The 25,192-nt window shown below is 44.7% G+C and overlaps 13 protein-coding genes and 1 non-coding gene across 14 annotated transcripts; 6 read left to right on the top strand and 8 right to left on the bottom strand.

Annotated features, from left to right (window-relative positions):
* Positions 1-238: 238 nt before the first annotated feature.
* Positions 239-2,443, bottom strand: CANTADRAFT_25894 (uncharacterized protein). The gene has a single exon (XM_020207570.1). The coding sequence runs from the start codon at positions 2,251-2,253 to the stop codon at positions 454-456; it is 1,800 nt and encodes a 599-aa protein (XP_020065345.1). The 5' UTR covers positions 2,254-2,443; the 3' UTR covers positions 239-453.
* A 525-nt stretch (positions 2,444-2,968) lies between these two features.
* Positions 2,969-5,194, top strand: CANTADRAFT_5883 (uncharacterized protein; the record flags this gene model as incomplete). The annotated part of the gene is made up of 1 exon (XM_020210784.1): positions 2,969-5,194. The coding sequence occupies one exon, from the start codon at positions 2,969-2,971 to the stop codon at positions 5,192-5,194; it is 2,226 nt and encodes a 741-aa protein (XP_020065344.1).
* A 213-nt stretch (positions 5,195-5,407) lies between these two features.
* Positions 5,408-5,993, bottom strand: CANTADRAFT_89795 (ubiquinone-binding protein; the record flags this gene model as incomplete). The annotated part of the gene is made up of 2 exons (XM_020211609.1): positions 5,408-5,915; positions 5,944-5,993. 2 exons carry the CDS (start codon positions 5,991-5,993, stop codon positions 5,408-5,410), a joined length of 558 nt encoding a protein of 185 aa, XP_020065343.1.
* Positions 5,994-6,348: 355 nt separating this feature from the next.
* RPS25B (40S ribosomal protein eS25) lies at positions 6,349-6,663 on the bottom strand (the record flags this gene model as incomplete). The annotated part of the gene is made up of 1 exon (XM_020209603.1): positions 6,349-6,663. One exon carries the CDS (start codon positions 6,661-6,663, stop codon positions 6,349-6,351), a length of 315 nt encoding a protein of 104 aa, XP_020065342.1.
* A 674-nt stretch (positions 6,664-7,337) lies between these two features.
* Positions 7,338-9,547, top strand: CANTADRAFT_25892 (nucleoporin). The gene has a single exon (XM_020207569.1). The coding sequence runs from the start codon at positions 7,357-7,359 to the stop codon at positions 9,430-9,432; it is 2,076 nt and encodes a 691-aa protein (XP_020065341.1). The 5' UTR covers positions 7,338-7,356; the 3' UTR covers positions 9,433-9,547.
* Positions 9,548-9,622: 75 nt separating this feature from the next.
* CANTADRAFT_48609 (uncharacterized protein) lies at positions 9,623-11,950 on the bottom strand (the record flags this gene model as incomplete). Its single annotated transcript, XM_020209608.1, has 2 exons — positions 9,623-10,951; positions 11,003-11,950. The coding sequence occupies 2 exons, from the start codon at positions 11,948-11,950 to the stop codon at positions 9,623-9,625; spliced, it is 2,277 nt and encodes a 758-aa protein (XP_020065340.1).
* Positions 11,951-12,827: 877 nt separating this feature from the next.
* MDJ1 (Mdj1p) lies at positions 12,828-14,147 on the bottom strand (the record flags this gene model as incomplete). Its single annotated transcript, XM_020208287.1, has 1 exon — positions 12,828-14,147. A coding segment is annotated over one exon (1,320 nt), but the record flags the coding sequence as incomplete, so codon positions are not given.
* A 1,907-nt stretch (positions 14,148-16,054) lies between these two features.
* CANTADRAFT_t114 lies at positions 16,055-16,136 on the top strand. The gene has a single exon. It is a non-coding gene; the product is annotated as a tRNA-Ser (tRNA).
* Positions 16,137-16,896: 760 nt separating this feature from the next.
* CANTADRAFT_89790 (uncharacterized protein) lies at positions 16,897-17,476 on the top strand (the record flags this gene model as incomplete). The annotated part of the gene is made up of 2 exons (XM_020211608.1): positions 16,897-16,955; positions 16,987-17,476. The coding sequence occupies 2 exons, from the start codon at positions 16,897-16,899 to the stop codon at positions 17,474-17,476; spliced, it is 549 nt and encodes a 182-aa protein (XP_020065338.1).
* A 333-nt stretch (positions 17,477-17,809) lies between these two features.
* Positions 17,810-18,388, top strand: CANTADRAFT_50712 (uncharacterized protein; the record flags this gene model as incomplete). Its single annotated transcript, XM_020209859.1, has 1 exon — positions 17,810-18,388. One exon carries the CDS (start codon positions 17,810-17,812, stop codon positions 18,386-18,388), a length of 579 nt encoding a protein of 192 aa, XP_020065337.1.
* Positions 18,389-18,547: 159 nt separating this feature from the next.
* CAC2 (Cac2p) lies at positions 18,548-20,029 on the bottom strand (the record flags this gene model as incomplete). Its single annotated transcript, XM_020209627.1, has 2 exons — positions 18,548-19,155; positions 19,222-20,029. 2 exons carry the CDS (start codon positions 20,027-20,029, stop codon positions 18,548-18,550), a joined length of 1,416 nt encoding a protein of 471 aa, XP_020065336.1.
* A 732-nt stretch (positions 20,030-20,761) lies between these two features.
* Positions 20,762-22,261, top strand: LAP4 (Lap4p; the record flags this gene model as incomplete). The annotated part of the gene is made up of 1 exon (XM_020209660.1): positions 20,762-22,261. The coding sequence occupies one exon, from the start codon at positions 20,762-20,764 to the stop codon at positions 22,259-22,261; it is 1,500 nt and encodes a 499-aa protein (XP_020065335.1).
* Positions 22,262-22,419: 158 nt separating this feature from the next.
* On the bottom strand, positions 22,420-23,106 carry CANTADRAFT_229682 (uncharacterized protein). Its single transcript, XM_020206897.1, has one exon. It carries the CDS (start codon positions 23,008-23,010, stop codon positions 22,579-22,581), a length of 432 nt encoding a protein of 143 aa, XP_020065334.1. The 5' UTR covers positions 23,011-23,106; the 3' UTR covers positions 22,420-22,578.
* Positions 23,107-23,797, bottom strand: CANTADRAFT_229671 (uncharacterized protein). The gene has a single exon (XM_020206896.1). It carries the CDS (start codon positions 23,567-23,569, stop codon positions 23,204-23,206), a length of 366 nt encoding a protein of 121 aa, XP_020065333.1. The 5' UTR covers positions 23,570-23,797; the 3' UTR covers positions 23,107-23,203.
* Positions 23,798-25,192: the final 1,395 nt, after the last annotated feature.

The raw sequence follows: 25,192 nt of genomic DNA, 5'->3' as shown, positions 1-25,192 counted from the left end.
CATGTAATTCCAATTTACAATAAAATCTTAAAGGGATTAAAAAGGGAAGATAATTCTAGAATCTATCATGGTTAGTTAGGTAAGAGGAGAAAAATGTTCATCCTCAAATAATCAAATGTACTTTCTGTTTTCCAATCGGTCAATAAATTCTACAAGATGTCACAACTATCTTTTCAGTTCCCAACCAACAAGTTGCAACACTTCAAGAAAATAGAAAACATTAAACAGCAATTGATTTAGGTAAATGTCTATTCAGGGAGCACTTTCTATTCTCCTACATCTGTTGTGCTCAATATGCTACCTAACTATATTTTTCACTTTCTATTCTTATTTGCCAAACAAGCCTCTAATGTGTAAATCATAAGTGAAAAGAAGTTTAAGTGCAAATATTGGGCACCAAACACTGGAATACTAAATATATGAAAATTATACTCAAGTTATTGTTGTTGGGATCTATATGGCAGTATCTTTGTTCTCGGATTTTTTAACACCAACTTTTCCATCCACGACGTTGATTTCATAACCTGCTTCCTGAAGCGCACTATCATCATATGACTTCTTTGCTTCTAGTTGGGCTACGAAAGCCTGATTCTCCTTATTGTTTGCTAACAAGAATTTAAGACAAATGATAGACCTTTCCTTGATGAAAGGATTGTTCTCATCTATAACACAATTGGATAAGATGAGCTCCAAGCCGTGCAATTCTCTTACCTTTTCTTGGACTTCAAATGAGTCATGAGTTAACAATGAGATTATCTCTATAATGATTGATTTTGCTTGAGGAAATTTATGTGACTCCGACGCAACCCCCTCTTCTTTCTCTATATCAACTACTTTGCCTCTATTTTTTATCGTCACTGGTTTAATGTTCTCATGTATACATCTTAAGAGGTTTATCAAAGGTTCTAGAACATTGTAGTGGATCAAAAATTCTTTTGTGTGATGGAACTTGCCCAAATCTGTAATGACATCCAAAATGATAAGCATTGTCAAAACGGTTAATTGATCACTTTTCGTAGCATTCGTTGTTGCATTCTTAGTATTTTCCACTAGCTTAATACTCTTTCGAGTGTATGCTTCAAACAATTCATGAATCCATGACAATAATGCTAGGAGCTGGAAGTTGTCCCAATTTTCTTTCGACGTGATAAGAAGCTGAGCTAGTTTCAACCAGTCCAAAAATGTACTTTCGCTCTGATTGTTCAACCACTTTCCAAAGCTCTCGTGTGTTATAACGTCGTATAACAATGCAACGAGCTTGACTTCATATGGACCCAAAGTGGCCTCGAAGTTCATCTTCCCAAAATAGCCTAATAGGAAAGCCATTATGTTGTTCTGGCTACTTTCAATCTTCAAGATGTGGAATAGAGCCAAATTTTGCTTGATATCTGCATGGTCTCCATTGCTAAGAGCAGTGGAAAGTATGATGATTAGTGGGGCACAAAATGATTGGTGATCTGTATCTATGAATTCGTTCAATGTTTCAATGACATCCTTGGATTCTCTTATCGAGTTCAAATTGCTTCCTCCCAGCAAAATCAAGTTGGCAACTGCCTGGTAGTAGACCAACATTGTTTTCTCATAAAACTCATGGTCTCTAGGAAAATTGTTCTTGAATTTGATAGCGCTGGTCAATAAATGGATAAGGACATCAGATGGTGGGTTCTCGATGGCAAGGTTCCTTACAACTAACAAGATCCCTCTGAGCAAACGCACAAGGGAAACTCGCTGTGAAGGGGAGACGTCGTACGAATATGATGCCGAGTCCAGTAAGATCAGAGCAAGAATCAGCCACACATCGGCCTGGGAGTAGGAGAGTCTCACGGCGTGATCTCCGTTGGTTTGGCTGACGACAAAACCGAGCACTTTCAACGCGTCTTCGAAAACAGGCACGGTTAGACCACCAGCAGGGTCTGTTAAACAGGCCCTGATGGCCACTAACTGTGCGTTGACGGTGTCTCTATCCATGGCACGGTAGTGGAGGGTAGTGATGAGATGACATAATGCGATGTATGGAAGTGATGTGCGACTGCATATAGACCGATGTCTGTCAGGCTGGGTGCGAGACAAGACCAAGTAGAGGGTATGGCGGTTGACACAGAAACGGGGCAGGAGCCACCCTCGGATACTGATGTACTTGACACGGGGAAATAGCGCAACCAGAGCATCCCGGCCAGCCCCACCGGGAGGACTATTTTCCAACCAGACCAGCGTCCGGGTCATGGCCTGGCGAAGCCTGGCAGATGCTGACATATTGGTGCATATTGTCAAATTGCAGGATGGACGCACCGGGCCATAGCCCCAGACACCGTTCCGTGGGCAGATCGGATTTGGCGGATGTGCAGTGTGGGTCCCGCGGGGGGCCGCTATTGTCGAGGCGGAGAACGCAGTAGGAACCCAGACAGTCCCCCCCAGTTGGAACCGTTCCGTCGGGGAAGCTAGCGGATGACACGACTTGGTGCTAATAGGGTTTAGTGTCGGCCGCAAGGATCACCGGGCGGTGTCCAGATTGTGCGACTTCCCCCTTTTAGATAGGGGCTTATCCTGTAAGCACTAGCACCTGTGGTGTCAGCACTGCCGGGGATCGTCCGGCAGACATTACCCCATAATAACCAGCACTTCGCTTTGTGCCTCTGGACACACACACCCGAACCCCTGCCCTCGCCTAGTGTAGCTCGCTGTTTTTCCCCGGTTTGTATCCTGGTCTGGAATCTGGAATCTGTGGCACCCATTTGACATCTGTATAGTTCGGGACCTTGTTCGGATATCGTTTCAGGTTGCTTGACGTTTCTGTTGCTCCATCCGTCTCTTCCTTCTCCGTGTTCTCCCGCCAGCAGCCAGAGCCCGCCATCCACCGCAGTCACCACTTCTCAGATCGTACCGCCGATCATCCGTGCTTCACTTACATAATTTCATCACCTCTGGTTTTCTTATCGCTCCCAGCACCATCCACCCAAAAACCACCAGGATGTTCAAGATCCACCAACCCACAGGCGTGATCCACCAAGCGTATCCCGCCCAGTCCTACAAGGTGTCTCTTAACTCAGCACCCTCGTTGGAGATGTTGGCCAGTCCCGAAAGCGCTGCGGGCAGCACCGGGACCCCCACCAAGCAGACCACGTCCAGCACGTCGCCAGACTCGTCCTCGTCCTACTCTTCCAGCGTGCGGTCCTCCAACAGCTCGCCTCCATCATCCAGGGCAAACAGCCCCACCGCCAAGCTGACCCGCTCGGCAACACCCCCTACTCCAACCTCCTTGGACGATCACGATGCCTCTCCAAAGCATACATACTCTACAAACACCCTCATCCAGCAGCCGACTCCCTCGAGCACCTTCAACGACACCAGCCAGGACGACTTTCTTCAGCTTATCGAACCCCACCCGGTGGCTCCTCCGTTGTACGACACTTTACCGCCAGGAGGCTGCCCTCGTTTCCCGATCCTGATGAACGAGAGTGGTCCGCACGAAGCTGTTCCATCGTACTCCCCTTCCATCTACAAGATCGGCGTGGTCGCTAGAAAGTTGGAGTGGCTTACCCCTTACGAGCCGGCTCCAGCCAGGTCGTGGAAGAATGTCATTATGGAGCTCAACTCTACCCAACTCAACTTTTACTACATTCCCAGTGCCTTGGAAAACCACTTGTTACTGTTCAAACCAATCTCTCAGTCAGAAGAACGCACCCATAACGAGTTCGAAGAAAGGGAGTTGCGTCATGTTAACTCCTATTTGACTTCAGATACCGATTTGCAATTTTACAAGTACTGCTCGAGGCTTAATTTGTTGAGTGATGTTTCGATCCTTGATGAAGACTCAGACTCAAGCTCCAAATCAAGAAAAGCAAGCTTCAAGAAACTTATTCGCTCCTATTCCTTGCAGCGCTCCAGGATTGGATTGGCTATCGATTACAAGAAGAGACCCAACGTTTTGAGAATGAGAATTGAGAGTGAGCAGCTTCTCATAAACTTTCAATCAACCAAAGATTTAATTGACTGGAATACTGCCATTGGAATTGGCAAAGATGTATCCCTTGATTTGAATGACAGAGAATTGCCTCGTTTCAGAACTGTCCCTAGGAGGAGAAGAAGACGCAGATCGACTTCTTTAAACGGAGTCAGTCCAACATTATTGTCCAGAAGCATGAAAGGAACTGTTGAAGGAAACAATCGCCTGAGATCAAACTCGGAGCCAACCTCAAGATTGAAGGGGAAATTATCAAAATTGAAATCAAAGCTCGGTTCATCAAGACATGGAAGTATTGATGGAAGTAGCTCCAAGCAAAATGTTAAAGATAGGAGCCAAAGCTTCAGTTTCAGCTCATCAATGACAGCGAGATTCCCAACCTCGGAATTAGGAAGGTTGAATTTGAGTGCTCATCAGTATAATACATTTGATGAAAGCAATAGGGAACGCAGTTATGACACCTTGAACTACGATTATATGGATGATGAAGATGAGAGTGAATACTATGATGATGAGGAAGCGATAGAGCTTGTTGCAAGACGTTCATTGATGGACAGAGAGAATGTGAATAGATCCAGACAGACCTCTTCCCGTAATAACTCCCATGTGGGGAGTTCAAGTGCAACTGCAGGAAACTCGACTCCTCGTAACAACGATTACGAAGAAGATGACATTGAGAATTTAAGTGATCTTCACCATTCAGATGACGAGGATGAGGATGAAGTGGAGGTTGTGTTGGATGAAAACGAGGATATGGAGCTCATAGACACTGGAAAAAAGCATGTCATGTCACTCGATCACAAGTGGGAGCCCATTGATCACAAAGTTCAAAGCAAGCGAAAGTTCTACAGAAATTGTTTGAGATGCATTAAGCCATTAACTATGGACGATAATTGGGTTAACAAGTCCTTGTGCCGCCCTACTACCTTGTCTCCTTTGAATTTTGCATACTTGAGATTCAAATATTCGAACAGTAACCAACCGGTCTATACACCGCAGTCTGCCTTCTCGGCGTTTTTCAACAATTCGAACAGTTCTGCTAGTTTGGTAAGTTTGAATTCTCTTGCTGCTGCTCCCGGTCCCAACTCACGTGGTACGTTCAGAAAGCGCAACTTTTCTGTCAAAGATGTTAACGGGTTAAACTTGCCAGACTCAGCATTAACCAGAGTCCCAAACCACTTCCTCAAAGAATTTATTGTGGGAAGCCATGGTTTAATACCAAAAGATGTATGATTAGTCTTTTCTTCATTTAGTTCGTTAAGTAGATCCTGGTGGGCCGTTTCTTTCATCTAAGGTTCCTTTTACACCGATCAAAATAACTCGGATTTGCATTATATATTATGAGTTAAATAACTTCTATATACAGTTGTATTTTCGTGGAATCTGTCAGCATTTAGCCAAGGTATGCAATCTTGTTAATGAAAGAATTGAAACTCGTTCTCCATTCTAAGACGAATGATTCTTGAGTTTGCTTTGGTAGGAAAGTTTCTTCAACCTGGTTTCAAATGCCTTGATCATGATAGAAGTGACCTGATCTGAGAACATGGAACTCATTGCATTGTAGAGCGGGTTCTTGAATCTGTATTTGAGTTCCAACTCAACATTACAACTTTCTCCATGGAGGGTCTTTCTGGGCTTGAAAGTCCATTGAGTATGCAATTCCGTAAACAAGGACAAGGTAAGACTTTCAGCAATAACCGATTCGTAAGGCTTATAGGTCATTTTACATTCGAACTTCTCATCGTACTGTTTCCAGCCCACCCTCAACCCAGCAATAGCAGTATCTCCATTTTTCTTCTCTACGTATGACTCTTCAACGAAGGGCACAAACTCCTTATACAATGCTACGTTGGAAACCACATCGTAGATTTGCTTTTGGTTTCCCTGTACAACCTTGGAGACTTTGTGAGTTTGAACGTCGTTGTTTCCAAAAGGTAAGTTCAAGAATGATCGGCTTGGAACATATGAATGCGCCGCTTGACACGGGTTGGGTAACCGAAGGAATGGAGGAACGGTTCTTCGTATAAGACATGTAGATAATGCCAATCTCCGACTCAAAAGGGTTCTTTCCATGGCAGTGTATCTACTGATTGAATAACTTGGGAAACCTCCCACTGCGATCAAACAATTTGGATTTACCAGAATTTTTGAGATTTTGTTTTGGGAAAATTGTGAAGCACGAGCCTAGCTTAGGCAACAAGGCTTGGTTTAGTCTTACAAACCCACATGTAGCTACAACAGCACATTCGAACAGATGATGATACATTTAAAAATTCATAAACATAGACCAAATAAAACTAACATGATACGAGGTTTTCCCATTTTATACTATATAAATAAAACATTAGAAGGCAGTCTTATTATAGGTAATATTAAGAATCTTTAATTTAAGCACGGGTGTAGATAGACTGCTTGGAGTGTTTCAAGATTGGGGTGATGATACCATCTTCTTCCAATTGTCTCAAAGCAACTCTAGCAAGGGAACCACCGATCTTCAATCTGTCAACTAAGACGGAAACAGAGACGAACTTGTAACCTGGGACGTCCTTCAAGATTCTGTCGTATTTTTCTTGGTCGAGGGTGATAGCGTGTTGGGCCTTGTCCTTAACCTTACCCTTGTTCCACTTCTTCTTACCCTTCTTACCACCGGCCAAAGCGGCAGCGGCCTTAGCAGCTTTAGTTTGTTGAACCTTTGGAGCCATTCTAGAGTACTGTTAGTAATTGTTACGTTTGTTTTGGTGTAGTGAGGAGACCTGACATATGAGATGATTCTTCAAGGGGGGAAGCTCTTACTGTATTCCCTGCAAAACATTTCAGTAATGAGCACTTTGTAGGTTCAATCTTGATGAGACAATTATGTTGACTGGTTCTGAACTGATGATTGACTCCTTGCCAGTAGCACGTCGATAAAAATGGAAATGCTACCAGAGTAATGGATGCTTATTCTTCTATCCCTTTACAACTGTCTTCTTTATTCTATCATCAACGTCTGTTCTAATCACTCCACCTGTATTTCGATATCACATACTTTTCCTTAGATGCTAACTAAAAAGAATTCTTTCAAAAAACTGTACTAGCACTTTTAAAAATTTTCCACGGTAGGGTAGAGGAGGAAAATTTTGTTGGAGGAGTGTCTGTCTGCAGTACCCATACAAATCACGTGACGATATTCTCAATATGTTGTCTTGATGTGGAAATTTAAGTTGCGCCGCACTATCGATTTCATTAGAGAGAAGACACCATATTATCACGTGATTATCAGTGACGTTTTATCATCACGCTATATTTTATGTGATCACGTTTAAAAGGGCCCAAGCCCTACACGTGACTTCGCATTCCATCTTAGCAAAACATTCACCAGATGATGTTATGTAGATCTCGGTAAGCCATCCAGTATGTCTAAGAGAGTAGCAGACAAACAAATCACCAGTGATTTTCCCGGGGATCAAGAAGACAGTGATGAGCCGCAGGTTTTCAAGGCTCTGTCCGATGTGATGGCAAAGAGAAAGATCCTTAAGCCAAGAGGCCATGGTGGTGCCGGGGCAGGAAATCCCTTTAAAGGCGTTCAATCCAGGGGTAGTAGCTTTGCTTTCAACAAGTCCGCTGAGTCTTCCTTCAAGCCAATTCAAAACAATGTTTCAGCACCTACCCCTAACAAAGATGATGACAAGAATAACAAGCTTAGAGCTTTGAATGAAAAGTTCATCGAAACCTTGAACAAGGCCAATGTTCCAAACACTGTGCTGGATTTCACTGCTGCTGCAAAAAAATACATTGAATATTACGAGCAAATCCAAAAGGGATCCATAGCCTCGACAAGCAACCCATCAGCATCCTCAACCCTTAATTCAAACCCTGTGCCATCAAATAACATGTTCAATTTCGCACCTAAAGTCCCAACCAGCACAGAAACTAAGCCTGCTACTGCAGAGGTTACAAAACCTGCAATTTCCTTCGGTAATGCCTCTACTTCAGCACCTAAGCAAGACTCCAGTTCCGATTCTGACTCAGACCTGGACGAAGACATCAAGATCCAAGGGCCTCAGTTTACTCTTGCTTCTAAACCTACTGTCAAAAACTCTCCTTTCTCATTCGGTCCAAAACCAGCCAAGAAAGTTGATTCTGATTCTGACTCTGAATCTGAGATCGAGATTAAGGGCCCTACCTTCACCTTTGATAAACAAATCAAAGACAACGTGTTCAAGTTAGAACCCACTACTAGTAAGGCTAGTATCCCACAACAGAGCCAAGCTGAAGCTAAGCCTGCTGCTTTGTTTGGAGCTTCCACCACTTCCAAGTTAGACCAACCACAGCCTAGCTTTTCTTGGGGTAGCTCGGCCCCTAAATCTGCATTCAGCTTGGGATCTAAAGCTGATGCTACCAAAGAGCCAGAGGTGCCGCAGAAGCAAGCTTTCAACTTTCAGCCCAGTTCAACTTCCATCAGCGAAAAGGAAGAGTCGGCCAAACCCTTATCAACTAATTTGGGTTCTTCTGCATCTCCAACTCCATTATTATTTGGAAGTAAGCCTGAAAATAAGGCAGAAAAGGTCCAAGACAAACCTTTATTCAATTTCAAGCCCAGTGTAACCAATGAATCTTCAACTGCATCGAGTGACACTTCAAAGCCGCTTTTTAATTTCACCAGCACCAACAGCTCTAATGATAAACCTGCAACTGCCGGTTTGTTCTCATTTCCCACCCTGAACCTGCTCCCTCTTGGGTCTAGTGAAAAGAAGGATGAAGCTCCTAAACCATTCTCCTTTGCATCTACTGAAAAGAAGGATACCACAAATCTCTTCTCAATAACTCCTACTGAAAAGAAAGACGAAGCACCAAAGCCTTTTGTGTTTGGTACTTCGGGTGATTCCTCTAAACCATTCGCATTTGGATCTGGCAATACCTCTTCTGGGTTAGTGAAACCTGCAAACGGTGGCTTATTCGGCAGTTCCAACAACGGCGGCTTGTTTGGTGGCTCCACCAATGGTGGGGGCGTATTTGGAAGTAATGGCTCAGCTGGTAAGAAAGATGAAGTTGAAGATGAAAAAGTTCCAGAAGAAGAAACTGGTGGAGACTTCAAGCCGGTTGCACAATTAGCATCAGAAAAGATTGACACCCCTAATACCGGTGAGGAAGGTGAAGAAGTGCTCTACACCAAGAAAGCTAAATTGATGCTTTTTGACCCCGAGAATAAAGAACTGCCATATGTCAACAAAGGGTTGGGTGACTTAAAACTTTTGAAGAATACCCAAACCCAAAAATCTAGAGTTTTGATTAGAGCAGATGGTGGGTTAAGAATATTATTGAATGCCGCTGTTTCGAAAGATTTTACCTACAGCACCATTGGAAATGGTTCGATGGTGAGATTCCCTACCATTAAGCCAGAAGACAAGAAACTTGAAACATTTGTAATCAAGGTTAAAACTCCAGCTGATGGAGAAGAGCTCTTGCAATCCATTAATGGTGCAAAGTAATAATTTGCCATTTGTAACATATATTTGAATAATTTATTCTACATCAACGAGGCATGGTTAAGTATGTCATATTTAATTGTAATATGTGAAATGCAAACTATAGAACTCCGTAATAATTAATGTAATATACATGTTTGGAAACCGAAAATCCAAATCTAATGAAAGAAAAAAAATACTGAAATAACCTGTATCAAAGCTCAAAATCTTTTATAGTTTCCATAAACTCGTACTCATTACCAACATTAAGATAAGTATGTGTGTGGATACGACCATCAGCGGATGTACTCTTTACTCCCAATAGGGCCAATACTTCCGCTTTACTACCAAACAACTTGTACTGAATCGTTTTGAAAAATCCCAAAACTAACCTTATGAGATAATCGTGCTTTTCAAAGATGTACGTATCCATCAAGTGATTGCAAACTTGAAAGTTCAATAACTGTGAAAAGAGACCAAGCATTAACAGGGGTAAATAGTCAAAGCTGGTAATCCCTATAACTTTGAAGTGTGTGAAAAGCAGGTTTAATTTTTTGAAAAAGGTAGTTTCAAACTTCTCGATAAAGACATCATACAAGGAATTGACAACTAGTCCTCTTTCCATGTTCTTTTCATTTTTATCGTTCGACAATAATCTGTAGTTCAACAATAAACTTTGGATTTGATGATCATAAAATTGACACATGCTTACGAAAGTCTTTTCAACATTCTTGTAACTAAAGTAGAACATTGCTGCCAAATGATTAATTCCTGGAAAGTAAAACTTTTGTAAGCTTTCATCTTGATATGCAGGGGCTGACTCATAAAGATAAAACACCAAGCACATAACTATCCTAGTCAAATTTTGGATAACCTCGTAGTTTTGAAAGAAGTTCAAATCAGGGTACACATCCAACAAGTCATTGGTTATCGTGTCATAAAGCACTTTAACCGTGGAGACTTTTAATTCTTTCTCAATAGACATGTTCAACAAGCTTGAAATCTTCCCATTTAATTTGGACTGAGCGTCGATAAAGTTTTTATAAATTGAGGGAGATGTTTGTTCTTTGTAATTCGTTTTCTTGTACTGGTCAAGGGAAAATTTCAATTTCTTATTCTCCAACAATAAGCTTTCCAAGGATTTGATTTCAGGCAAAACAGTCTTGTCTATCTTGTCGAAAAAGTAGTTACATAAGGTAACATTAAATTTGTTTGTACCTCCGTAATGTTTCCACCAAATTTGGCCTCTCAATTCGGGGGTGATGCCTCTCCACCATGCATGATCGACCTTTTCTACCTTGTTAATAAACTCCTTGTGATTATCGGTATCAAGTAACAGGTACCAGATTTTGCTATCTTTAATCTTGAGCTTTTTTATTCTTTCCAAATAGTACATTTTTTTGCTTTGTTCCTTAGATTCTTTGATTAGAGCCTGGTATATGATGTCTTCCGATTCCTTTTGATGCTTCTTTTTGTCGTGAGAAGACTTGGGTGGCAACCAGGTAGGTCTAGTGAAAGAATAATATTTCGAAAAGCTGGACGACTGTGGAGATGAAATTGGTGGAGGGGCCAATGGTAATGAAGGTTGTGATACGGACCTCTGCTTGTTGGTGGCAATAGCCATCAGGGGTAAAGTCTGGGTGGAAGCCGATCTTGATTTCAAAGTCATTGAGTGAGGTAGCACCGGTGATGAAACTGCTCTCGCGTCATTTGTGAGGTAAAGACCGCGTTCTTGAGGGGCAGATAATGAAGGACTGGAACTATTCACCTTCGTGAAAGTGTTCAACAACTTCTTGCGCTGTCTACTTTCTTCATAGTCCTGGATGAACTCATCCTGATTGAACATAAGAGAAAGGTCATGTGCATCTTTAGACAATCTAAGTTCATCTATGTTCAAGTTGAACTTACCACCAGTAAACGAGGTATCGTCATAACTAGTGAAGGTGGAGTCCGTGTCCACCAGGCTACCGTGGCTTAGAATGGACGAGGACCTGGTCGAGTCTGTGTTGGTGAAGGAGTACTTTCTATCTTGGTTGCCAAAGGTGAACTTTTCCCTTTGGCTTAAGGAAACAAGCGATTGCGACACAGGAACGTTGAACACGCATTCATGGTCGTCAATTTCTTCATCCTCGCTATCGATAGTAGACATCTTGGGGGTGGCGGCAGCATCGACAGTGGCAGAAGGCTCGGCGACTTGTTCGCTCGATTTAAAGCGAGCAATGCTGTTATTCAACTGGGACTTTCTCAACATCAATCTCTGCGAAGGAGTGAGGTTCTGGGGCGTCTTATCTACCTGGACAAGGTACTGTGCTGTGGAGGTCTTCGACGTTGCATTTGAGCTTGACGAGCTGGTGCTGGTGACGGACGACGACCTCGACACCGGAATTTGGTTCTGCAAGGGGCTGGGAGTGTGGGTATGCGAAGCTGCTGATGCAGCGAGGTTCAGCGCTGACTTGGAGTGTTTGGCTTGCGCCTTCGAGTAGGGACCCGGCGGATGGGAGGCGATGGTCAGCGCGGGTGCCGGCGATTCCGAAGTAGACATCTTGGGGGTTTTGGACGCCAAGGGTACATCTTGCACGTTGTGGTGTGACGGAAGTGTCGGGAGCTCTTTGTTGGACAGCAGCATAACGAATGGATGTGGTGGGTGTTAGACCATTGGCCAATGAAGTTGGAGGAACGAAAGTGGGTACTGGTAGGAAAGTGTCTGGAACAACCACACAGATGGGACAGGAAGTGGACTAGGGTGAAAGCGAAAGATAGCCAGATCCAGAATCGGTATGGAAGGAAAAAACAAGGCCCTGGTAAACTCGTGTATATAATACTACAACCGGATGGCACAACAATAGATAAACGAGGTCAAACACGACTTGAGAATTTCATCGCGGGGCTGGCGAGGACCAGATATGCACGCACATTCTTCGGTGAGGTGCTCGTAATGGAGGGTACGAGGAGAGGATGGGGTATGGGATATAATTGGGATGACTGGCTACAGTTGGTAGTGTGGTTGGGGTGTCCGCCGGTTGGCTGGCTGGCTGATTAGCTGATGGTGATGGCTCTTCAATTCCCACGATGGTGATGGCACCACTCTCGTCACATGACGTCTGCGCACTACGCGGGCACAACAAACGCGGTGCCATGGCAGGGGCTCGCGTGTATTTTTAAGAGCAGCGGCCATCAACGCAAGGAACGCGATTTGACATGCAGTGGCCGTTAGAAGGCAAAATGTGGACGCCAAGGCCCAGGCTCGGGTCGCCGGCTTGATTGTTCGGCAATTGCTGCCGATGCATTACGTCGATCGCTGGTATCGTGCTGCTATGTACATTTGTAGGGTTATATACAGGTACTTGGGGTGTTAGTCTTTATCATTGAGGATCTACAGCAGGTGTGCCGCACTAGTCCTTGTTGTTCTTGGAGTCCTTCTTGTCGCCCATGTTGAAGAACTTACCCAAGAACTTGCCGATCCGGGTCTTGGTAGGATGCTCGTCCTCCTGGAAGGTCTCCACCTTTTCGCCATCCACATCCAACTTCCAGTGCGCATCGGTCCGTTTGGCGTTCTTATCATTGTAGGCATCTGCCAACGCTTCCAACAACGCTGTTTGTATTGGAGTCTCGGGCACAAGCGTCTTGACGTTGAGCACCACCTCGAGGTCGCCTCTGTTGTTCAAGTTTCTGCCGATAGGAACTCCCTTGTCAGGAATGGTCATCTTGCGGCCGTTCTGGACTCCAGAACGGAGTTTCAACTTGATGTTCTGCCCATCGATGGTAGGCACCACAATCTCGCCTCCCAATGCTGCTGTCGTCATCAAGATGTCTTGCTTGACCACAATGTTGTTGCCGGAACGCAGGAATACCGGATCCTTGGCCACGTTAACTCTTATTATCAAGTCACCGTTACGCACACGGTTGTATTCGTCCTGAGCAACAAAGGGGGAGTCTCCCGCACCAGGAACCCTCAAACGGGTACCATCCTCAATTCCGCAAGGCAAGTCCACGCTGGTGGTCTTGGGCACTTCTTCCACCCCGTGGCCATGACATGTGTTACACTGGTCGGCCTTGTCAATGGTGACTCCGGAACCGCCACAGCTGGTACAAGTCGACGCCATGTGGAACCCACCCAAGACATGGGTGCTTTGGCCGGTTCCGTGACAGGTGCCACAGGTCTTTCTCTTCTTTCCCGTCTTCAATCCACTGCCTTTGCATGTGTTGCACTTGTCCACTGCCTTGTAGTTGATCGACACCTTTTTGCCGAAAATTGCTTCTTTGAATGTGATGGACTTGAGCACCTCGATGTTGTCCCCAACGTGCTCTGTGACAAAAGAACCACGGCCACGGCCTCCACCACGGCCCCCTCCACCAAAAGCCTCAGTGAACAAGTCTTCGAAGTTGAATCCAAACCCTTGGCCGCCTCCTGCCCCTCCAAATGGATTTCCCCCTCCTGCTCCTCCAAATGGGTTTCCACCACCTGCAAATGGATTAGCGTTTCCATTGGCGTCGAATGCAGACGACCCAAATTGATCGTATTGGGCTCTCTTCTCTTTGTCACTCAAAAGCTCGTACGACTCTTGGATCTTGTGGAACTTCTTCTCTGCATCTTTCTCCTTGTTCACATCCGGATGGAACTTTTTCACTAATTGATAATAAGCCTTCTTGATATCCTTTTGATCGGCTCCTTTGTCCACACCTAAGGTCTGGTATGGATCGAAGCTTATCTTTGGCGATACGGAAGCATGGAACGATCTAACGTTGGTGAACCATCTTGATTTGGTTGCACTTGTTCTAGGGAAGGCTATCGAGCGCCTAACAGTATAAGGAATTGATGTACAAATTCTCATTCGTATCTGTGCTATCAGTTTCTAGGGAAATGCTGCTAAAGACAACTATGGCTTCGGATCCTTGAATATATGATAACTATCTGAATCATTTGGGCTCCGTACCGTTCCATAAGGTTCTAGAAAATTTTGCGATCACGTGCAATATTTCACGTGAATATGACATTTACTGGAACCATCATCATTAATACTTGGAGGCACTGAGCTTCAACTATCTAATGGTCAGATATTAAATAACTTTCTGAAGTGGTACAAGCCTCTTCACTATAGGAAGTATTCCACATTTTGTAATTCTTTCCACCACTATGTATTTTCCACATATATCAATGTCATTGTCACCTCTACTTGATAGAAATCCTACTATGGAGCTTACACTATGTATTAATGAAGGAGCTGAATGTTTATGCTCCAGAATGGGAATGAATTTGTAAAAATTGATTAATTTGGTTCCGAATTCTTTATTACTTAAGCATTACGTAATGATGCCTTACTTTCTCTCTTATACCTAATGTAAGTTGAACTTAGGATATGTAGATGAAGCTGTGTTAGTGATCATTAACTAAGATCATTTTTCCTTACTATAGCTTGTAAAAATTTTGCTTGCATCCTAATCTTAATTGATAAATAACTCTTACATTACCTATAAGTTAGTTAACTTGTCAGTAAATTCTCTGTTGGGAGTATCTTTCTGTTTCCAGATCTCTATGAAAAGTCCTTGTTGGAGAACAATCGTACTTCTGTGATACTCCCTCGCTATTCTAGCTCTGTACTTTGCTGTTCTCTTATAGACTTCACAATCCGCGGCTTCATCTTTACCTTCCCTTATTTTGATATAGACCACAGTCAAATGTACTGTTCGTTGCTTCTCCTAAGCGTCTATCCCCTTATTAAATAAACCAATGCGTGAACTTTCTTCTTTTCCGTAAAAGGAAATAGAAATGCATGAGAACCATGATAGGAAGTGTTCGACCATAAGACTTTCGCAGAAGGAGGAGCATAAGGGACGGTAGCGGCAGACTAGTAAACAGCACTTTGTTGAGAGATACTTACAGCTAACTAAAAGTTCGACACACTCCTGTTGGATATCATCGTAGAACAAATGTACCTAGAGTTGCGGGGCAAGACCCAAAGAAAAATTGCAGATAAACTACATAACAGGGGTATCTATCTGTAGTGTAATGCATCCCAATTGATATGTCAAAGAAACATCCTCACCGCTCTAAGCCTTACTCAGAAAATATCTTTCGGGAATACGCCACATATTGACAGTGCCGTACTTCAAAGTGGCTCTAGTTAGGGGATTAGTATCATAGTCTAGTCGATAAGGTTTGCACCATACGCGATAAGTAGCACATGAGGTTGAGCAATGATTGTGCACAGGCTCACAATCAATAGGGTATATATGAAGAGCTAGTCCATCGTTAGGGGGCTAGGTAAACTAATAAATTGTTTATTAAGATGTCAATTCTTATCGGCCGCTATTACAATCAAGAAAACTATCAAGGAGTCAAGATAGGATATGGTAACATTAATTGTGTTCTTGGAGTTTCAATCTGCGGTGGTAGAGATTATGTTGAGAAACTGAAAAAGGAGTAAGAGACAAAGTAGGAACAACTATCCGTTCTTGACGAGACACTTCTGTTCTTTTTAACTATTGTTCTTTTCGGTACCCTTTTTGGCTTGTCGTTTCGTTCATAGCCCTACCATAGAATCTCGATCAACTTGTTTTATTTTGATGACTAATAATTGAAGGATTTATTACTAATTGAAGGTTAAATAGAAGCGGAAACAACATCTGCTATCTTTTTGCTGAATTAGGCAACTTGTCCGAGCGGTTAAGGAGAAAGACTTGAAATCTTTTGGGCTATGCCCGCGCAGGTTCGAGTCCTGCAGTTGTCGGTATTTTTCGTTTTTTATATTAATAATAATCATTGACTGTTGGCAGTAATATGAATGTACTCCTTTATTCAAAGAGAATTGTTCTATTTACTTAAATGTATATGAAAATAAGCCAAAGCGAAAATCTAAGCTTGCTGATGATTACGAGACTTCAATAATTATCGACAATATACTACGGTGATTGGTAATGGATTAGTAATCTTAGCGATTTCTATAAATTTAATACATACGGGCATGTTACGAATCCTCCTTAAAGTGCACAGTTTAATCAGCATGGTTAACTATGAAGGCCCATGGAAGTATTTACTTTGTCACAATTTGATGTTCTCTTAGAATGACCTTATGTTAATTGGGAAAGTAAAATTATTCAATGTGTCGACTTTTCTCAATTTTTTTAAAAAAATGGGTTGGTGATCTTAATGTCTAAACTAATCAATAAGTATAAGAGTTATCAACACACAGGTTCAATTAAAGTTCTGAAATCAATTCTTGTTCAATCTGTAAGCTTTTGATTCTTCTACTCAATTCTTGTAATACTTCAATATTACTGTAGAAGCCTCAGTTGTTCCTCCTAATTCCAATGAAACAATACCCCAGTATATTCTGGGACTAATCTTTATGGATAAAATCTCCAAGTTTGAAGCCAAAACAGATGTGGCTCCATTAATACGTTTACGACTTACGCGGCAACCCCGCTATCTCCCGGAGCTCGAACCAAAATAGCACATTCACGTGATCAGATTTGAATCACACCAGTGCAATGAATTTGTCCTGGCTGACTCCAGACGCCATCATCACTTCTACGCAAATCACCACAGCGTATATTTACCATGCCACCTCGTAACCACAGAGAGTCAGCCTCAGAGTCAGAATCGTACAAGCACTACGGTAGCTTGGGCGTTGGGGCTTCGGGAATATCGCAAACGTCTTCAACAAAGTCATCCCAGAAGGCCAAGACTCAAGCGGCATTGCAAGCACAACAGATGTACTTGTCCAAGCATATAAACTCCAATGGACCCCAAGATAAGCCCAAAGTGAATCCTTTGGAGTTTGAGGAGTACGATGACGAGACGTTGGCCAGGTACAACCAAAAGTACGGGTTGGGCTTACCTCCCATCACCACCATAAATAGCGATATCTTGAACAGCGAGATAGGCAAGAAGACACAGTCAAAGAGAAGCAAGTCTAGACGTGCAAGAGGAAGTATCACCAAGCAGGAGACTTCCAATCACATCAAGGCACATTTTCTCAACTTGCCTTGCAAAGAGAACGAGATCATAACAAGCTTTTTGTACAAGGTGAGACACCAGGATAGCGACTTCAAGTTGACCTTCAAATAGCATTCCTTCACATCTTGGAGTGCCCACACACGTCGGGAGGTGGTGGTTTTCTTGATAAAAGTGTGCTGCGAGAGCTCTACTGCGCCCACGGGAGTGCCCCGAACCCTTGTACCCTGCACCCACACCCTCCCTTTACAATAATGTCTTCATTTCCCTCTCTGTATAATTTAATCCATGCCCTTTCGCAATCCATGATGTCGCAAATCGTGTTGGGTCAATGTCGGTTGGCCAGGGTCAACGATGTCGCTATATGAAAAAAGGTCCTATGCACCGATTGCCAATTACTGACCAGTTGCACTATCGATCAATTAACGCGTAGGGCCATCTAACAAAATGGACTCTTCCACCATAATCTTCATTGCTACCTTGGCAGTTGCATTCATATTCTTAAGATGGTTGATAGCACCTATTCCAGAAGCCAACGAGTTCAATGTTAGAGAAAGAACTAGAGAAGGACAGCTGGCATCATCCACTGGTGCTAGGACCAATGCTACGGAAGATAACGCGCCTACAACTTCCAACACCCGAGTTCGCAGACCAGTCACCGACAGCATGATTGAGGTAGTTCAAACAATCGGGCCACAGTTGACCAGAGAACAGATCATCATGGACTTGACCAGGACCGGGTCCGTAGAATTGACAGTGGAAGCATACATGGAGAACGGAGACTTGCCACACCCTCCAGTTTCTGAACAGAGAGCCCCAGAGACTGCCACCACAACTGGCGTCAATACTGGTTCCAAGACGCCATCTAATAAAATCAATCTTCTTGAAAAGTATGATATTGATGTCACCAAGTTGGATGACCCGGTCGAAGAATCCGAGACCAGTCTCCATAGAAGAAAGCAAGAAATGATTATCGCAGCAAGAAAGAGATTGGAGTCTCAATTGAAGAATGAATTGGACTTGTAAGCATGTCAGGAATGCGGCAAATGAGATGCAACGAATATTTATGACACCCGCTTGGGTTAGTGACTTTCACTAGAACGTTTATACAAAACAAAAGGGTCTTTTGCATTAAGCATATAATAATACATCACATTAAAGAAGAAAGTCTATTAATTGTAAGTCTCACTGACTAAGTAAAGTTGGGGTAATTCTTTTTTTCTCTTTGGGCTTGTAGAATTGGTCTATTGTTGCTCCTTTGGGTTGCGTTTTGGAGTCTTGACTAGGCTCTATATTTTCTGCTTCCTTTGTTTCATCGTGAACATGCATCTTATCGAAAGACAAACCTATTTCTGGAGTCTTATCTTCGGCAATTGAGGGAGTGTCGGTGTCAATTGGTTGTGGATTGTGCAAGCTGCCTTCGTATTCTGTACCAAATACTCCCTCATCGAATAGAATTACTGAGCAAAATCCATCGGTAGAACTAATGATAATTCTGCGACCATCCAAATCCCATTTCAAATCGGTAATAGATGAGTAGTGCAAATTTCCCACAAACCCCAAGGGCTTAAAGTTATCTGTACCATACACGAGTACGGAATCTTGCGTTGCAATTGCAAAGATCATCTTGTAAGGAAGCGTAGTGATTGCTTGCTCAGATGAATTGAGAATGTATTTCTTTGGATTGAATGCTATTGCTACAGCCGGCTTATTGAGCCCTGCTATCTTGAGTATTGGTGTAGTGGAAAGACTCGATCTTGCGTAAACGAAAGAAGCGTTCACAATTGTTCCCTCTGATTTTTGCTCTTCTGGCTCCTCTTCATTTTTATGCATTGGCTGTTTGTTGGGAGTGCCAGGACTCGATGTGTTTCTTGTCTGATTCCACATTCCAGCTGGGGTTATCAAAAAGGTACCATCAGGAGAAAAGGCTAATCTCCTAAAGAAAGATTGCAATGTTTCGGACTGATACATAAATTGATTTTCATGTTTGATAAATCGGTGATGAAGTTTCAACTTTAGTTCACTGTTCTCTTCTTTGATGCTGTAAATGATCACTGATCGGTCCGCCGATTGGGTGGCAATGAACTGATTGAGAGGATCCCAATATACACCTTGGACATAATGGGTGTGATTCTTCAACGATTCCACGAGTTTTCCGGTGAGCTTCTGAGTCTGGCTATCTAGCTCTAGTTGGTAGATTCTTATAGTGTTATCCATGGAGCCGGTGACAATGTACCTGGAATTGGGAGACCAGCCTATATCATTGATCTCACTAGTTGACGAACGCAACTGGAGCACGACCTCCCAGCTTTCTTTTATATCGTCGTCATCTTCTTCACTCTCGAAGTCCTTGATGATTCCTCTCGCTAGTCTCCATATGATAAGAGTACCGTCATCTCCTGCACTTGCCAAGAACTGACCAGATGAGTCAAACCGCACCACGTTGACTGCTTGTGTATGCTTCCTCATTGTGGAGAGATATTCTATGGATGTTGATGGAGGACCCTCCGCGTTCTGATCAGAGTGCACCTTCCACACACGGATATTATTGTCTCCGCCACCTGTGACCAAACGGGGAGACACTGAATCCGGACTTGGCTGGAAATCCACAGCGTATATTGGCTGACTGTCGTTGTGCCAGTGGACTGTGATAGTGGAAGCATTCATGATGCTGTGTGGGATAGACACCAATTGCAAGTTTTCGATACTTGAACGCGTCACCACGTGAGATGTGTCACGCGATAAATCTCACGTGACATTTAGCAGAACTGTTTCCAGTCTTCTAGCACCACCATTAGCGGGCCTGGAGTCTACGGCAGCTCTTGTGAGTGCTCACAGCCATCAGATCTCCTACAGGGACCGTAGGCGTGTAAAAAATTGTGTGGCTGGGGTGGATAGAAAATGGCTGGCGATAACGCAGTGCGAGCCGTACAATAAACGTGATACCACTATTTCCACAAGCAACGGAACACGATCCATATCAAGCATTGAAGAGTCGAAAAGGCACGAGAGGCACAGCAAGTCATCTTGGAAGAGTATCAGTATCATAAGTACAAGCATTGTGTATACATCCGCATATTAGAACCATTTCAACAGAGTTGAGAATCCTTATCTACACGAAATAGCATGATATTTGTGGATAAGAAGCTTATCCGTGAAGCTCTTGAGGTATTGGACCGCGAAGGAATTCTCTCAACCGATGAAGAGTGGTGTGAAGTTGACGGTGTTCCGGTTGAAGAGGACGAGTTATCGACGGAGGATGAGTTTGATGGAACCAAGGGGGTTCCACAAGACGAATTGGATAGTGGCGCTGAAACCGAAGACGAATCGGAAGAGAACTTGAGTCGAGCCACCACCCTCAATCCCATTGATGGCTCGTACATGTACAAGATTCCCAAAATGTCGGTGTCCCAATCGCCACAAGCACAGGGAACTAGCACAAGCACAAAGGGCACCAACCAGTCCCAGGACGACTTCCTGCGGTACTACGAGGGCTATGCAGACCAATATATTGACTGCATGGACAATTCACCCACAACGTACCACTTTGTCGATCATTTCCGGTCTGTCTTGGACAACAACGGCTTCAAGGGATACAAAGACAAGGAGCACCACGACTTTTCCAAGCCTGGATTGTACTACACCATCAAGGATGACTTGACTGTTGTAGCGTTCATTGTGGGAGGCAAATGGGCCCCCGAGAAGGGAAGTATCGTCGTGGGCACCCATGTTGATTCTGTTACTCTTAAAGTGAACCCCCGGGGCCTGTTGAGAGCATCCAAGGACGGGTATGAATTATTAGGGGTGGCCCCCTACTCTGGTGGGCTTCCCCAGAGTATTCTTGACAGAGAGTTGGGACTTGCGGGAGCCGTTTTGGTAAAGGGCCCCGACGGAAAAGTACAGCGGAAATTGATCTCGACGGGATCCAAGCCTATTGGTATTATTCCATCGATCGCAGAGCACTTCGGGATTAGCCTCACTCCAAACCCTCAGACCCAAGCAGTCCCTATCATTGGATTTGGTAGTAACGATCTCAAGCCCACACAAGAGGAGCAGGCCTCACCTTTGTACTCCCAGCATCCGTTGTCTTTGATCAGATTGGTATCATCTCTTTCCAATACTCCGGTTTCACAGATACTCGATCTCGAGTTGGAGTTGGTCAATGTGCAGAAGGGAGCTAGGGGAGGCTTATCGCACGAATTTGTGTATGCCTCCAACCTCGACGACAGATTGTGCTCGTTTGGGGCCATGTATGCTTTGCTTGAGTTCAGCAAGAGGTTCTACACCGATAAAAATATCGAGGACTACGACGGACTTGTGGGGGTCTATTTTACCAACAACGAAGAGATAGGGAGCAACACCCGTACAGGCGCAGGAGGCGGCTTTTTGAGGGATACCTTGGCCCTGGTGGTGGCCAGCAGATATCCAGCGAAGTCCAAGGAATACTTGGCTCAGCTCATGACCCATACCATCGTGTTGTCTTCGGATGTGACCCACGCGTTGAACCCCAACTACAAGGATGCATATCTCGAGGGCCATGTGGCATTGCCCAACACCGGTCCCACCGTCAAGATCGACGTTAGCCAGCATGTGTTGACTGACGCCGAGTCTGTGGTTTTCCTTGAAAATATCGTGGGTAAATTGCCGGGAATTAAGCTCCAGACATTCCACATCAGAAATGACGGCAGACTGGGCGGAACCATTGGGCCCATCATGAGCTCCAGCCGTAGAGGTATCAACGGTGCTGCATTGATCATTGACGTGGGCTTGCCTATCTTGGCCATGCACAATGCCCGCAGCATCGTTGGCTACAAAGATATCGGAATGGGGGTCCGTTTCTACAAGGCCGCGTTCGAGTACTGGCAAGAATTCAGGCCAGTGGACCACGATGCGGCGTAGTTGCGCCTGGATAAAATTAGACTGTGGATACGAATGGGATAATTGCAATAGATAGCCCAGCTGTCCAAGTACCCCAATTGTAGGGGCAACGGGAATATGTGAGCTGTAAGAAAATACCTGGACGCCATCAGTAATTTAGACTGTTCCCAGTTTCGATACGAATGGGGTAATTACGATGACCTATAAAATACACGCATTGTTAAGTTCAAAATGCTAGCCGTAAGGACAATATTTGTAGATGCTGGAGTCAGATCCCACCAAAGTATTATCTGGCCGCCAAACCGCGACTACGCTTCAGATAATACTCAGATAATATCTCAACAATATGTGGTCCCGGTCATCGATCCGCAGTGAGCTGCACAGCTTCTGCAGCTTTGGCATGGTGAGGTTTTTCGGATTTGTGACAGGACGCCAGACCCGATAAGGAGGTAGCGACCGTTTAGTGCAAATAGGTGCACACCATTCCCAGGCCACACACGTGCACAATAGCTCGGGCACCGGGGGGTGCATACCCAGTGGTCTATTGTTTCGCAACCACAACAATGGTGCTGGCTGCAGGTATTGTTTGCAAACGGGGAACGGTGACAAGGAGTCGGGAATTTGGTTGGCGCACCCAAGGTGCACAATTCACGGTGCGCTTTGTGCGCAACCGCGGTGGGGGCTACAACCGTACATGATACACATGGATTATTATTCTGAGGTCGAGGTGTTATTAAATAAGTGAATCTTGGGTCCACGGATGGGAGCATGTGCTGGGGCCGCTATTCACGCAGGATCAAGTTTTCCGCCGAACACGGCGCGTTAACTGATTGAGTGTAGGACCAGGCATTCCCGACGGGTCGCAGGAGCCATATCAGCATCTGCTTCTCAAACGGAGCAGGTGTCATTAGCGCGCAGGGCGAGTTCTTTTCGTAATATCATCATTAATCGTAAACGGCGTCCTTACAAGGCAGCCAAGAAGGTGCAAACAAACACGGAGCCTACCACCATGGTCAACTTGGAGAATCCGCTGGCGTCGTTGGTCGACCGTATGGAGTTTGCTGGGGACGAGGAAGTGGCCGACGCCTGCGATTTGGCGGCGTGCCTGCCATTGACAGTGGACGAGAGCAACGTCAAGGTGTGCAAGTCGGAGGCCTCGCTGAACAGACCGACCTGAGTGCTGGCGCCGTCGCTCTGGATGAGCAAGCCTTCATTGCCAACATCCAACGAGGAGGGCGACGAGGTGACAAGGTGGAGTTGGGTGTAGGAAGGGGAAACGAGGGAGGTGCCACTGGGAGTGACAGCAGTGTCTAATAAAATTCCAGACATTTGTGATGAGCCTCTTGCGAGTGATAGGGAAAATGACGGGGACTCTGTCTTTATATATGTTGGACAATCCCAGTCCACAATCTGTCCGGTGATGGGAGTACATGCAAGGGCGGTGCTACCAACCGCTTCAAAATTCAGGCACACAGTAGGTGCGCCAAGTTGTTGATACAAACAATGCAAGGGGCACCGCTATTTTCGCGCCACAAACAGCCAACAATGTAGCACATGCATGGTCCGATGTGCCATTACGTATGCCAGGCTGCAACCATGTCCCATGGTTACGTAAGTGCCGGGGTTGTTTATGTTTTTCACACTAGGGGCGGCCCTTCGCCTTGTCGTCAACTTTTCATCGATCTCAACAATGCCAACGATCAGTGCTGGCACACAATAGAAGATAGGCCCGAGCGTGGCCGCTTGTCTTCCAACCCCTGACGCGAGACGTGTCTGGTGTTACCGTCATGATTGCCCCCCACGCATGACTGGCACACCCAGCATATGGCTGCAGCCGGGTTTGTGACGGAGCACCGTGGATGGTCCGGTGCGCCTTGTTGCCGGGGGAGCTTCTTGGTTCTGGAGCACGCCATCCAATATGGTCTGCTTGCTCGAGCTACCAGGTGCAAGGCTTGCTTGACTTCGATGTCCTTCCCAATCAATCCAACCCCCGTCACTGGTGTCAATTTCTGCCAACGGTCCCCCACGCGACGATAAACACTTGTGCATATGAGCGCCCCTGTTAGGTTACGAGTACTGGCCGTTTCCCAACCAGTGGTTTCCAGAACCCTTTTGGGAACCGATATGCTTCTGTGAGCCTCTCCTTGGACACATACCCCCGAAATCAATCCAAATGGCCCCAGATAGGGCGATGACGAAATGATTCCTCACGCAACTGCAACCACAAACCTTAAAATCCAATCTATCACCACAATACCGAAGCATTCCCCTACAACCCAACACATTCGCATAACGTCTAGGGCTATGTCCTGAGGTGGTTAGCCGGTCGGCTAGCGACTCGGATACCTGCTAGCAACCTGCTAGGCTGTATGCGCAATTCACATGTCCGAGAGTATGGGCCCTTGGATGGTCCAAGATCGACAAAAACTTTCCGTGAAACACTGGTTGTGAGTTCTCTTAGCCTGACACCTCGTCACGGATTATGAACTCTCGAACATGCGAGGACTCGAGCTGCAACATGAGATATTATTCGAGAGTTGGGGTATGTGTGCCAAACGCTTGCTGTGGAGTGTAGATATTTTGCTCCTTTGATCCAGACGGCTAACCACTCAAATCTACACGAAGGCTCCAATGGGTGAAGTTCTCGGCATACAGGGATTATGAATCTCCCACTCCGACTGGCACGGCACAGCTTTATAATGCTACAAAAATTTCCCATCTATGAATGTTCGTAACTCAAGCCAAGATTGGAATGCCATGTGGTGGTGCAAGTGATTGCCAAGCTATCATGGGCAAAGAATTAGTAGTTGAGAGGCACCACGTTTTGCTATCGACTCGAAAACGGCCCTGGCAATTTGAATAGCTTCCTCTATTTTACTTTGCAAGTGGGAATTATAGGTTGATATTTTCTCTAATATGATGGAGATAACATTCTAAGCTCAAGCGCGTCTC

This window comes from Suhomyces tanzawaensis (assembly GCF_001661415.1).
Source record: "Suhomyces tanzawaensis NRRL Y-17324 unplaced genomic scaffold CANTAscaffold_3, whole genome shotgun sequence".
In the NCBI taxonomy this organism is placed as follows: Eukaryota; Fungi; Ascomycota; class Pichiomycetes; order Serinales; family Debaryomycetaceae; genus Suhomyces; species Suhomyces tanzawaensis.
This window is presented reverse-complemented; position numbering and strand designations above follow the sequence as displayed.